The sequence below is a fragment of the Loxodonta africana genome, chromosome 25, assembly GCF_030014295.1.
Source record: "Loxodonta africana isolate mLoxAfr1 chromosome 25, mLoxAfr1.hap2, whole genome shotgun sequence".
NCBI lineage: Eukaryota > Metazoa > Chordata > Mammalia > Proboscidea > Elephantidae > Loxodonta > Loxodonta africana.
The window spans coordinates 21,700,110-21,713,721 of record NC_087366.1 but is presented as its reverse complement, the minus strand read 5'-3'; the positions used below and the strand labels follow the sequence as shown (position 1 = coordinate 21,713,721).

At 38.9% G+C, this 13,612-nt stretch overlaps 1 protein-coding gene across 4 annotated transcripts in view; it reads right to left on the bottom strand.

The window, feature by feature from the left end:
- STX6 (syntaxin 6) overlaps positions 1-13,612 on the bottom strand; it is a 56,295-nt gene that overhangs the window by 25,331 nt on the left and 17,352 nt on the right. For 2 of the 4 annotated variants that reach the window (XM_064276561.1, XM_064276562.1), the window contains exons 2-4: positions 8,171-8,340; positions 5,932-6,026; positions 4,572-4,625 (exon numbers count right to left, since the gene is read on the bottom strand). In XM_064276561.1, coding sequence (XP_064132631.1) covers positions 4,572-4,625; positions 5,932-6,026; positions 8,171-8,340 — 319 coding nt within the window. The remainder of the gene's footprint in view (positions 1-4,571; positions 4,626-5,931; positions 6,027-8,170; positions 8,341-13,612) is intronic. The other 2 variants (XM_023549218.2, XM_003410971.4) reach the window with 1 other exon arrangement.

The window sequence follows — 13,612 nt, the reverse complement described above, 5'->3', positions numbered from 1 at the left end:
GAGAGCAAGTGGGAGTACGGAGTAAGATGCATGTAAACTTATATGTGACAGACTGACTTGAATTGTAAACGTTCACTTGAAGCTCAGTAAAAGTTAGTAATAAAAAAAAATGCAACTATTAAAAAGAATCATTTAGATGTGCTCTGATTTGGCCACTTGCCAAATGCAGTTACTGAGTGCTTGAAATGGAGTCAGTGCAACTGAGGAACTGAATTTTTAACTTTACTTAATTTTAATTAACTGACATTTAAATTCAGTTACTGGAAAACTTTTAAATATGTTTCAAACAACTCGGGTATGCAAATCTACTTTTTCAATTGTAAACTTCATAAAATCTAAATACAGTTCAAATATTTCCAATGAAAATTGGATACACTGAGTTAAATAAAATATATTAAGTTCACCTGTTTCTTTTTAATGTGCCTACTAGAAAATTAAAAATGACATATGTGGTTCACATCAAATTCTAGTAGATGGTACTATTTTGGATGTATCTGTATTGACACAGAACTAGGTCACAATATATTTTTTATATATAATTTTAGAAAAAATACAGAATAATTATCATACCATTTGTTTTTAAGAGTGTGTATATTTCAATGTCCATAAAAAGGCTGGAAAAATTTATAAAACTATTGACAGTGGTTATTTCTAGGGAATGGAATTACAGAATGGAAGAGCATTTTTACCTTTTATACATCAAAATTATTTGCATTTCAAAAATAGTAAGCCCATGTATCATTTTTAATTGTAAAAAAGAACTAAAAAAGGTCTGCCTGCACAACAGTGGAGACTCTGGCGGTATGTCATTAAGTGCTACGGCTGTTAACCAGAAGCTCAGCAGTTCCCCTCCACCAGGCACTCCTTGGAAACTCTATGGGTAGTTCTACTCTGACCTACAGGAGCGCTATGAGTCGGAATCCACTCCATGGCAATGGGTTGGGTTTTTTTTTTTTGGTCTGCACAACGATATGATCACAACTACATAAAAACATAACTCCCATGCATGGGGGAGGTGAGGGTGGGGTGACTAAAAGAAGATGCAAAAAGTTTTGTGTTTGTATATTATTTGGCATTCAGATTCTTTTTCTATTATTTCCTCCTGTAAAATTTTTCCAATTTTCTTTAATAACCATGCACTACTTTAATGAAATACATATTTAAAAGTTCCAGTTTTTAAAGTTCTTTGTTTAACAAAAAATATATGTGGGGTGTGTGTGTTAGGCCTGATGGTCTGCGAATTCTCCAACAGCTGTGTGGTACCCATCACGTATGTGGCCACAGCTGTAGGTAAGGAGATACAGCTTCCGCTCTTGTGATGGCTTTTTGTGCGTGTAAGTTAAAAGTCTCCAGATACCGTACAACAGCAGATCACCTTCATATTAGAATTTGGAATGTTAAGCTATGTTGCTAAACAGTTTAAAACATTTTGCAACAACTTGTCATGTCAAAACATAATTACTCATCTTCTTTCTAACACATGAAGTTTAGAATCAGCAGTCAAGAAGCAGTTAGTCCCAATAAACTATGGTTCATCTGCCAAAAGAACAACAAATGTCCTGGTTATTTATGCTCCTGTTTCCATTGCACACAGAATTTCACAGTCTTCTAAACTGAATGCATGAGATACCATAAATCCCAGGGCTGGCCACACAGAGGTCTCACTTCCCAGTGTCATCTGTGCCCACACTGGATGCCTTTCGCTTTTTCACTAACCACAGCCATTTCTATCTTGACTTAAAATTGACTATAAACAATTCGTGGGTTGGAACAGGGTTTTTTTCTTAGGCAGTTTAGGGGAGAAGGAATATTTCTAATCACCTTGTAAGTTAAAATAAAGTCAGAGAATGTTAGTGCGGATCATTTCATAGCTAAAAAAATTGAGACTGACAGAGGCTGAATAACTTGCCACAATTAAAATTTATTAAGGTCGCAACTGGGCCTAGAACTCAGGTCCCTTACTCGTCATTCATTGTTCTTCTGCCATATACTGTAAAACCTTTCATTGCTGAAGTAAACCAAAGTCAGGTCTGGAGTGTACTTCCACAAAAGAAAAGTTTCACATGAGAAATCTCAGGTGACTCCACACATGCAAAAAAAAAATTTTCAAGGTACTTCAAAAATATCAATGCTGATTACACAAAAACAAGAATGTTGCTTTCTTCGGTAAAAACCGCCAGCGAAAATTTTAGTAAAAACGATACAAAATTAAAAGACGCTGGAAAAACACCCACAAGCCTCTTTTAAGCAGGGGGACTAACTAAAGGCACGAACCAGAGGACATCAATCGGAGAGGATGATTTACTTTTTCAGGCAGAACCAGAAAATGGAGGAGCATCACTGAACCCCCAGAGGAGCATCACTGAACCCTCAGAGGAGCATCACTGAACCCCCAGAAGAGTATCACTGAACCCCCAGAGGAGCATCACTGAACCCCCAGAGGAGCATCACTGAACCCCCAGAGGAGCATCACTGAACCCCCAGAGGAGCATCACTGGACCCCAGTGTGAGAGGAGAACACATAACTGACACTCGCTGTTTTAAAAACAAAGTGGATCAAACGTATTCCCTTTGAGCAACATTAAATGAAACACAACAGAAGAGGCTCACATACATGTATGATGCACAAACCCCTAATGTGAGCGTGATCATTTCCCAGATCTGCTAACTCCCTAATGCCTCTCTGTCAATCTCTCCAACCCGGATCCTGGCAATCCCAAATACCGTTCAGCTAAATGCAGTAATATGCAATCAGTACAAAGTATTCTTAAAAAACCAAGTTACCCACTCAATACAGGGGAGGTCAACACAACTGGACTAAACCAAAAGCAAAGAAGTTCCTGAATAAACTGAATGCTTTGAAGGTCAGCAAAGCAGGGGCAGAGGTTTGGGGACTATGGCTTCAAGGGACATCTAAGTCAATTGGCAAAATAAAATCTATTAAGAAAACATTCTGCATCCCACTTTGAAGTGTGGCATTTGGGGTCTTAAATGCTAGCAAGCGGCCATCTAAGATGCATCAATGAGTCTCAACCCACCTGGATCAAAGGAGAACGAAGAACACCAAGCTCAGAAGGTAATTATGAGCCCAAGAGACAGAAAGGGCTACAGGAACTAGAGACTACATCATCCTGAGACCAGAAGAACCGATGACCGCCCTGACAAGGAATACAATAGAGAACCCCTGAGGGAGCAGGAGAACAGTGGGATGCAGACCCCAAATTCTCATAAAAAGACCAGACTTAATGGTCTGACTGAGACTAGAAGGACCCTGGTGGTCAGGGTCCCCAAACCCTCTGTTGGCCCAGGACAGGAACCATTCCCGAAGCCAATTCTTCAGACATGGAAGGGACTGGACAATGGGTTGGAGAGAGATGCTGATGAGGAGTGAGCTACTTGCACCATGTGGACACTTGAGACTATTGTTGGCATCTCCTGTCTGGAGGGGAGACAGGAGGGTAAAGGGGGTTAGAAACTGGCAAAACGGTCATGAGAGACCAGGCAGACTCATTAGGGGGAGAGTAAATGGGAGTATGTAGTAAGGTGTATATAAGTTTGTATGTGAGAGACTGACTTGATATGTAAATTTGCACTTAAAGCACAATAAAAATTATTAAAAAAAAAAAAAAACAACCAAGTTAGCATCACTGCTACTTCTTTTCTTCCTGCAGGACTGTCAATTAGACTGTACTGAAGTCAGATCAGCAAAAGATCAGTTAGGTAATACTCTAAGCTGACCACCAGCAAGTAGTAACAGCTTCCCAAAAAGGGGTCATAAATTAAAACAGGAATGATTAAACAGGGCTTTAAAAAAAAAAACTAAAATATTCAGTTGGATCATATAGTTGAATATGATTTTGATCTCAACTCTGGAAGGACTATAGCATTTTGAAGTACTGACTTGATTGAGGATACTTCTTTCAAAGAATGTATTTTTAAAAGCTTTTCAGACAGTAGAAAACAAACCTCAGATTCTACATCCAATTATAACTGACAACTTTTGCTATAATGCCCTCTGAATTTAAATTTGTAAATTCTGCAATTTCATAGTACCACCTTGCAGAAAGAACAAATATAATTAAGGTCATGAATATATGCTTCATTTCAAGGTACCATTTAAATACCAACAGCTACAGAAGTGTCATTCTGAAAATCTATTATAAAACAAAATCACATTTACAAAATAAATAATTAAGGAATTATTTACCTTATAAAAAACTTGTCAGCTAACAACAGGGGTTCCTTATCAGGATAGCATTTTTAACTGGTTAGAAATAGAAATTAAAAACCCATTGCCATCCACAGGGTTTCCAAGGCTTTAAATCTTTACAGAAGCAGACTGCCACATCTTTCTCCCACAGGGCCACTGGTGGATTCAAGCCACCAACCTTTGGGTTAGCAGCCAAGCACTTTAGCCACTGCACCACCAGGGCTCCTATGAAAAATAAAACCAAAAAAAACCCCAAACCAGTTGCTGCCAAGTCAATTCCAACTCACAGAGACCCCGTAGGACAGAGTAGAGCTACCCCATAGGGTTTCCAAGGAGCAGCTGGTAGATTCAAACCGCCGACCTTTTGGTTAGCAGCTGAGCTCTTAACCACTGCACCACGAGGGCTCCAGGGCTCCTACAGAAACAGAAATTAGGAGTGTCTAATCCAAATGTGTTTAATCCAAATGTGTTTGTATAGATTTGGCACCTGAGGTCCAGAAAGGTTACTGCCCCATTAAAAGGCAGGTTTATTAATAAACAACTTAGTTACACGTATATAAAAAGGCATCTACTGAATAAAGCAAGGAACAGGAATGTTTAAAGTTCAGTGATAACGACTACTGTTTGAAATGATTTCAAAGGAAATCACACGACATAAAGTCTTTGGCAAACATAAACCAAGGTTCCTGACTAAGATGACTCTTAAAAAGCCATATGTTAGCACTGGTATGATACCAAGTCTTTTTATTCAAGGAAGCTGCTTTCTAGTACATATGTTAAGACAGCTGGTTCGCTTACATCTAGTTATGCTAATCAAGTGGCTTGGCCACACAATTTCAAAATAAAAAACATATCTTAATGACACAAAATTTTACCTAAATGATATTTTCTCTTAGGTCCTTTACTATTACCTAAATAAATAAATAGAGACTAAAGATTTATTCACTAGGTTTGGTTTTTTTAATATCTGATAGATGACTGCTTGCTCTGGATACCCCCTGAAAAGCTGTCAAGCAGTTGTATATGGAAATGTCAGTAACATGGGTTGCAAGAGTTCCAGAAGTGATTCAGATGGTGGAAGAGGCCGCCATCCAAACCAAGTAAGAGTCACTCTTCAACAATACAAAGTGATTACCAGTCAGTCAAGAAACCAAATGGTTTCTATAAGAGTAGTTCTTCCTTCTGTCCAGACATAAAATATACTAAGAAATAAAGGGATAAAAAAGTAACTGGTTTGGAGGAAGCAGACATATGGACCATTTAAGTAACCTTCTCAGTTTACTGTTTTACCTTTCAGACAGTGTAGGTGACTTCATATATGTAAAAAAAGATTACCTCAAAAATATCAATGTTATTTATACAAAAACAAGAATATTACTTTCTTTAGTAAAAAACTGCCTGCAAAACCTTCGTTAAAAGCTACAAGCTTAAAAGATGCCTCAAAAACATCCACAACTAGACTCTTTAACTAGGTACTCATCTTTGAGACAGTAAATTGGGCAGCAGCTTACTGTCTCATCTTTGCTCTAAGAAACCAGCTTGACAATAGTAAAAACAGATTTCTTTGTTTCAGTGAGAGAAAGTGTATTTGGGAAATTGACATTTAATTCATACCAAAAAGTGGCTTCAGAGTTGACCTATTAGTTCACAATTAAGGGAAAGAGTTCAAAGAAGTAAGGTTATTTCTCACACAAATAATAAAATAAAATTGTATTCCTTACCCTGACAACTTGCCGGGTACTTGTAATGAAGGCTTTTCTTATACTCAATTCAGTTGCATCGAGATTGAATTTTCTAGGATTTGCTTCAACTATGCGTGAATCAAACAGTCAAGGTAAAACAATTTCATTGTCAAAAGCCTAGCAAACGACATTCTGTTAAATAAGAGATTCTCTCACATGCAAGCAATAACACCTAGCCCAAACTTTCTGAAAACACAGTCAACTTAACACTAATCATTCTCAAACTTTCTCTGCCCACGAGCTATGTGACGGTTCCTATGCCCACAGTAGAGACGACATGCGAGTTTAAGAACCACAGCCCCTGCTGATGGCGTCCACCACAAATTCATGTGGTCTGACCACAGCTGACTTTGGCTCTTCCTCACGCTTGCCCACACTTCGTATTTATCCCTGTTTGACTCCAGATCACCTTCTCCCATAACAGCTTTTGCATACCTTTTACACTTGTCATTCCAAACCATTTCCCTTGATGCCAAGAAGCTAACCCTACTTCTTACTCTAAAGAGATGAAGGTCAGGGAAAGCTTCCCTGACTCTCCTACTCCCCTAGCCTGGTCCTATCACCCCATGGACACTCCCATAGCTGTGTGTATTTTTCTCTCATAGTCTGTAAGTATGTATTTGTGTTATTATTTGATTTAATGTCTATCCCCCCTACTAGGCCATAAGTTCTATGACGGCTGATACACTGTTTTGCTTATCAGTCTAATGTCTGTAACTAACAAAATGCATAGTACATTCAATAAATATTTGTTAAATGACAAATATCTACCAATTTTTTTTCCTCTTAATCTCACATTTTTTTCTTTCTCCTCCAATCCTTTATCCTTCCCTTCTGCCTCAAGGGAAGAAGTATCTCTCTGTAATTGTGACTTTTAATTCCATCCCTCACATATTGTGTTCCATTAATTCTAGGGAACATTACCTGTCTTTTAATGATTTAAAAGGTACCTAGGACATTATGATTACTTAAAATTATGTATTTGAGATATCAACTGCATATGTACCTGTGCTAACTATAGAGTGATTCTGACTAACGCTGATTTCCTTCCTAGAACTCAAAACATGCTACTGGCATATTTTCCATCCAAAATTCTGGTTAAATGGTACTTCTAGTTGACAAAAGGTCATGTAATTCTGCTTTTATAGTTCTCTGGTTGGTCAGTCAGATCAGTGGTCTTATTTAACATGAATTAGCACAATAGACCTATTTTGACTAAATGTAGTTTCATGGTACAAGATGCCTTTGCAATGGAGATTGGCATGGTAACATCACTTGTTAAATAGGAACATGACAGTTTATCAAAGGATTTTCTTTTGATGCTGTAATTTTATAATATTGGTCTATATATACCTCTATGAAATGACAGCTAACACTTTTACAGAAACTTGCTGTGTGCCAGGCATTTCGATGCTCTATATCAGAAACCCTGGTGGTGTAGTGGTCCAGTGCTACAGCTGTTAACCAAGAGGTCGGCAGTTCAAATCCACCAGGTGCTCCTTGGAAACTCTATGGAGCAGTTCTACTCTGTCCTATAGGGTCGCTATGAGTCGGAATCGACTCAACAGCAGTGGGTTTATATGTTTAATCCTTAAAACAACCCTATAAGCTAGGTATATTATTACCATAACTTTCTACTGAAGAGGAAGCTGAAGCCCAGAGAGGTTAAGCAACATGCCCAAGGCCACACCATTAGTAACTGGTGAAGTCAGGACCTGAACACCAGCAGCCTCACTGCAGGGCCTGGGTTCATAACCATTACACATGCTGCATCTATATTGCACGATTTGTCATGCACTGTAGAAGAATTTGGCTACTCTATCTTAGTTTATGGAGCCCTAGCGGCACAGTGGTTAAGAGCTCAGCTGCTAACTAAAAGGTCTGCAGTTTGAAACCATCAGCACAGTGGTTAAGAGCTTGGCTGCTAACCAAAAGGTCGGCAGTTTGAATCTACCAGCTGCTCCCTGGAAACCCTACAGGGCAGCTCTACTGGTCTTATAGGGTTGCTATGAGTCAGAATCAAGCCAGTGGCAACGGGTTTGGTTTTTTTCAATGGGTATCTTAGCTTATTGGGTAATTATTTCAGATGTGTCAAAATAAAGCAACATTAATCAATTATAAAGAAAAATGTATAATCCATGTGCTTGAGACATTTGGATAAACGCTTGTCCACTTGTCTATGCACCCCAAATGGCACGGACACCACAGAAAAGGATATTGATAGTTTCGTCAAGGTCTTCTAGATCCCACTCTATGCTCCGGAGGTTGTTTCTCAGTTCGTTGGTGGTCCAGTCGACTTCTTCCCTTGTTGCTATGGAGGGATCCTGGAGTAGCTCTGTCCATCTCTGAAACAATCCCTGGGCAGTGTTGACCGCTTTCTGTACCTCTCTGTAATCAAGGTGAAGGGAATGGAGAGAAATCACAGACAACACATTCCATGAGCAAGTTACTGCATAACGTAAGTTAACATTTACAGTTATACACCATCCTCAGCAACCACCGTTCCCAAAAGTGTTTTTAAGTTTTCATAAAAGAAGTCTCTTCATGTACAACTATCGGAGTTCAAAATTTTAAATAACAGGCTGAGAATTAGGCTCTCAGCTGATGTTTGGAATAAAACAGCCATTTATTTAAGCAGTTATATCAAGTTTTTTGGTAAGTACATTTAATTCTTCTCTGAACAGACTATACTTAAAAGTAGTATAAAAGGCAACCCTGCAAATTAACTAAAGGATCCTTAACTTTCCAATATATTTATATTCAGATGTAAAAGTCCTAATACAGCTTTTCTTTTAGGGGGAGGGGTGTGGGAAGGATAAAGAGAGGGCCTCTCTTACACAGCTAGTCTTTTATAAATTAAGTATTTTAATTTGAGACATTTTTAAAGCCAAAATCTCATTAAAGATTTCCAAACATTATTATCTTCATATATATCTACTTTGCTGGATTAAGCAGTGTTTTTTTTTTGTTTAGAGAGTGAGACTAGGCCACTAAGTACTATGATCTCATATGCATTTAGATTAGAAATAGTCACAAAATGCAGTGCAGTAATTATTATTGTATGGCCCTCTAGCCATGGTCTTGTAACTCCAACAAAATGATTGAGTGGGGCTATGCAAACAAGGTGCTTGTGGCCCACCAAGGGGACTGACAGCCTACTAATGCAAATAAGGTACACAGAACCCTTGCAGGGTATTGGTCAGTTTTGCCATCCTGCTAGGCTTAAAGGGAGCCAAACCCTGAGGCTGGAGGGGAGGCCTCACTACCATTAAACCGAAGAGCCAGGAGTGGAGCGTAGATTCAGGAGACTGAGAGAAGGAGCTGTAATACTGAAGACAGTAAGAGACGGCGTGGAAGCAAGTAGCTGTAGTAAGCACTATGGCAAGAAGTGGCAGCAAGAAAAGCAGAGTCCAGCGGCAGAGAAATGGCATCGGCAGAACCAGGAGTCCAGTGCCAAGATGGTACAGTGGACTTCCTGGCCCACGGAGTGAGGCAGCTGCAGTGGGCCTGCTGACCCATGGAGCGAGAGTGCTGAGCGCCTTCAAGCATGAAGCTTGCTAGCGGAGTGGAGTGCCTCTGGACGATTGTCAGTGGAGCTAAACAGCTTTGTAATACTTGCCCTAGTGGGGGCCAATGCCGAGAACAGGAGCTGAGAGTAAGGGCCTAGTGGCAGACACCTCCCTGCGGGCATGGCCAAGAAGAAGCTATCCTGATCAAAGAACTGTATCCTGAGTTGTTCCTGTAAACTCCAAGTTGATCCTGATCTTAATAAACCCCACAATCCTGAGTATGGTCTGTGAGTTCTGTGTGGCCATTGCAATGGATTATGGAATCCAGCAGAGAAGCTCAGAGTGTGGTAAGGGGAACAGCTGGTGTGAGACTTGTGAAAAGGTTGGACAGTGGAGGTATGTTTGCCCTCCACCTCATAGGAATCAGCTTTAGGCTGATGATGGTGATTCTCTCTCTTTCCCTTGAAGTTAGATGAGGTCTGATGCTGTGTCATTTTTACAGAAGGTTTTAAAAACATTTCCCCCAGCACTGGGCCAACACCCACCATTTAAATGTTATCATCTAACTCTACTGCATATAAAAGCCAAAAGAAAAGAAAAGAAAAAAAAAGAATCATTTTTGAATAATATGGTCTCTCTTGTACAAAGAAAACTCCACTGCTCCCAAACTAAGAGACTGGTTTTGGTCCCTCTACAATTTCTAATTCTCCTGGAACAGATAGCACAAAAACATGTCCCAGCTGAACAAGATGCTTGCTGTCTGCGGCTTTAAGACAGAATTTACATGCATCCTATTCCCCTTGCCCTTTCAAGTTTACCAGAAGAGAAAGCACTAACAGAAATGAAGTGATATTTAGCTTCATGACATATCGATGAGCGCTAAAAGGTTGAGTGTTAAACAGAGAATACAGCTACTGAATAAATCAGTGAGCTATATGGCCAACAACGAATCTGTAACATGTGTTCACATCCTATTTATGGGTTAGGTAAGTCCTTTCACTGCTCCTCTCATGTCAGCCTTCGGACTTCCAGTGCTAATGAGGAAACCCTATTTGAGATGAAAAGGGGAAGGATTAAGTAAATGAGATGCAAACCCACGATCTTTAATCTTTATTGCGATTTCTGCAAATTTGGTAGAGAAAGAGGTATACATCTTCCCACAATATGAGGTACTTGGTTTATCTACAAATGCTGAATATCATCTATGATAATGGAAGACAGAGTTTAAAGAGCCACCTGAAATGATAATATTTCATTTTAAAGAATACAAAATTTATCAATTCTAGAAAGTAGGTTTAAATTCCTTCTTGAAAGCCTTAAACTAAGAAGCCTTGGGCTAGGGCATATCATGTTTCCACCCAGTGCACAACACTGATTGTAGAATTAAATTATTTTAAGTTGCGGTCCTTAAACTTTTTGGTCTCAGGACTCTTTTGGACTCTTAAAAATTACTGAGGACCTCAAAAAACTGAGGCTGCAGTGGGCTATATCTATCACTATTTACCATATTAGGAATTCAATCAGTCGTTTAAAACATATTTGTCCATTAATTTAAAAACAGCAATAATCTTATTACATGTTAACGTAGTTTTCAGAAAAAAAAAACAATAATTTCTAAAACAAATCTATTGAGAAGAGTAGCACTATTTTACATTTTTGAAAATCTCTTTAATATCTGGTTTAATAGAAAACAGCTCGATTTTCATATCTGCTTCTACATGCAGTCTACTGATACATGTTTTGGGCGAAGTATATGATGAAAATCCAGCCTCACACAGACATAGATTTGGAAAATAGAGTAGTATTTTAACAGTCTTTTCAGATAACTGGATGTTCTTTTTTGATACCACACCAGTACTTGACAAGTGGTAGTTCCTTAAAGGTTAGCTGCAATGTAGAGGCTGAAATCTTATCGAGTAACTTTCTGAACTCTCAAACATTACAACCCATTGGTCTATCTTGTACTTTGAATGGATCTTTTACTGAAGCATGATTTTATAGCACCATGCATTAGCCATTTGGAAAATGCTAGTTTACTGAGTACTGCAGGTCTTCCCAATGTCAACTCAATCCATTATACAATATCCAAAACTATATTCATTACTATCAGCACCAAGGTCATCAGAAAAACTTACGTACTGGGAGTCTCTAAGATCATAGTAGTGAATATACGTTTTCCAAAATTCCGTTAAAAAAAAGAAAGCTCTAATTTCATCACTGGCAAAAGGACTGTCAGTTGTTTTCCCTGAAGTGAAAGGTTTGCCTCATTCATTTTTAATACCCTCAAATATCACTGAGATAATTTTGAGATTTGAGAAGATACGCAAGTCTGAATAACCAGTTTGTCTGTCAGTCATTCTTTCAAGCAAAACTGAGGCTTGTGGTGGGGGGCAGGGGTAACCACTATGTCAGGCCACAATTCAATTACAGAAGTGCTTTTCCTGCAGACAACCATTTTTCTTCACAATATGGCAAAATGCTTTATGCACACTTCCTACTTTGTCACATAGAATATTAAAACTTGTACTAAGACAGTGAGAAAATATTTGCAACTTACACAGCTGATAAATGACTTGTATCTAGAATATATAAAGAACTCTCAAAACTCAATAAGAAAACAAGCCCAGTTTAAAAAATGGGCAAAAATTTGGACAGTTACTTCACTAAAGACATATGGATGACAAACAAGCAAAAAAAAAAGATGCTCAATATCTTTAGTCTCTAGGGAAATGCAAATTAAATATACAATGAACTACCACCACATTCCCAAGGACGGCTTAAAAAAACAAACCAACAAAATGCAGACAACGTTAAGTGCTGGCCAGGTGGTGGAATAACTAGTGGGAATGCAAAAGGGCACAATCACTTTAAAAAACAATTTGGCTGTTTCTTATAAGATTAAACTTCTGACCCAGTAATCCCACTCCTAGCGGAAATGAAAGCCTATGTTCACACAATAACCTGCAAATGCTTACAGCAGCTTTATTCATAACCACCCAAATCTGAAAACAACTCAAAGGTCCTTCAACTAATGCATGGGTAAACTGTGGTCCGTCTATACAGTGAGATACTGCTCATCAATACAAAGGAGCCAACTACTGATACACACAATGAGGACAAATCTGAAAAGCATTCTGCCAAATAAAAGAAGCCAGACTCAGAGGCCCCATACTGTACGACTCCATTTATATAACATTCTGGAAATGGCACAACTGTAAACCAAAACCAAACCCACTGCCGTCAAGTTGATTCCGACTCATAGCGACCCTACAGGACAGAGTAGAACTGCCCCCATAGAGTTTCCAAGGAGTGCCTGGCGGATTTGAACTGCTGACCTCATGGTTAGCAGCTGTAGTACTTAACCACTATGCCACCAGGGTTTCCAACGGCACAACTATAAAAAAAAAAAACTATGGGGGACAGAAAACAGATCAGTAGTTGCCAAGTGCTGAACATGAGGGGAGGTGCTGACTACATGGGACTCAGGACACTTCTAGGGGTGATGGATCTGCTCTGTATCATTTGTGGAGGTGGTGGTTACACGACTATTGGCATTTGTGAAATTCACAGAATTGGATGCTAAAAAAGGTAAATTTTACTGTAGGTAAATTAAAATTTTTTTAAATGAACAAAAGTGTACTTGATGGTTAATTTTTACTGCTTCATGCAGGACATTCTCAAGGGAAAATGACTTTTTTTTTTTTACTGTTAGTACAGGGTGGTGAAGAATACAATGACTACTAGCACCATTTGGTGCCACCACCTTGATTTATGCCAAGGCACCAGCAGTTGTGCCTGCCATTGCTTTTGCTCCATTGGTGAAAATGACAACACAGCGAAAAGGGCAAATGTCTTAGTATTATTATGAGTTTTAACCTGATAAACCCTCTGTGAACAGATCTTAGGGACCCCCTGAGATCCATGGACCATACTTTAGAACTACAACTCTTTAAGATAATGTAAATACTCAGATTTGGCGGGGAGGGGAAGAGTGATAGAGATTCTAGCAGCGCTGAGAGTAAAATCTAGAAGTCCTTAAGCATTCAAGGACTTAAGCACATCCTGAGGAAGAAATGAAAGAAAAGGCAGGAATTAGAAATATGCTACAACCCAAAGACAGGATAACATTTAACACCCCACAAGATTCATAT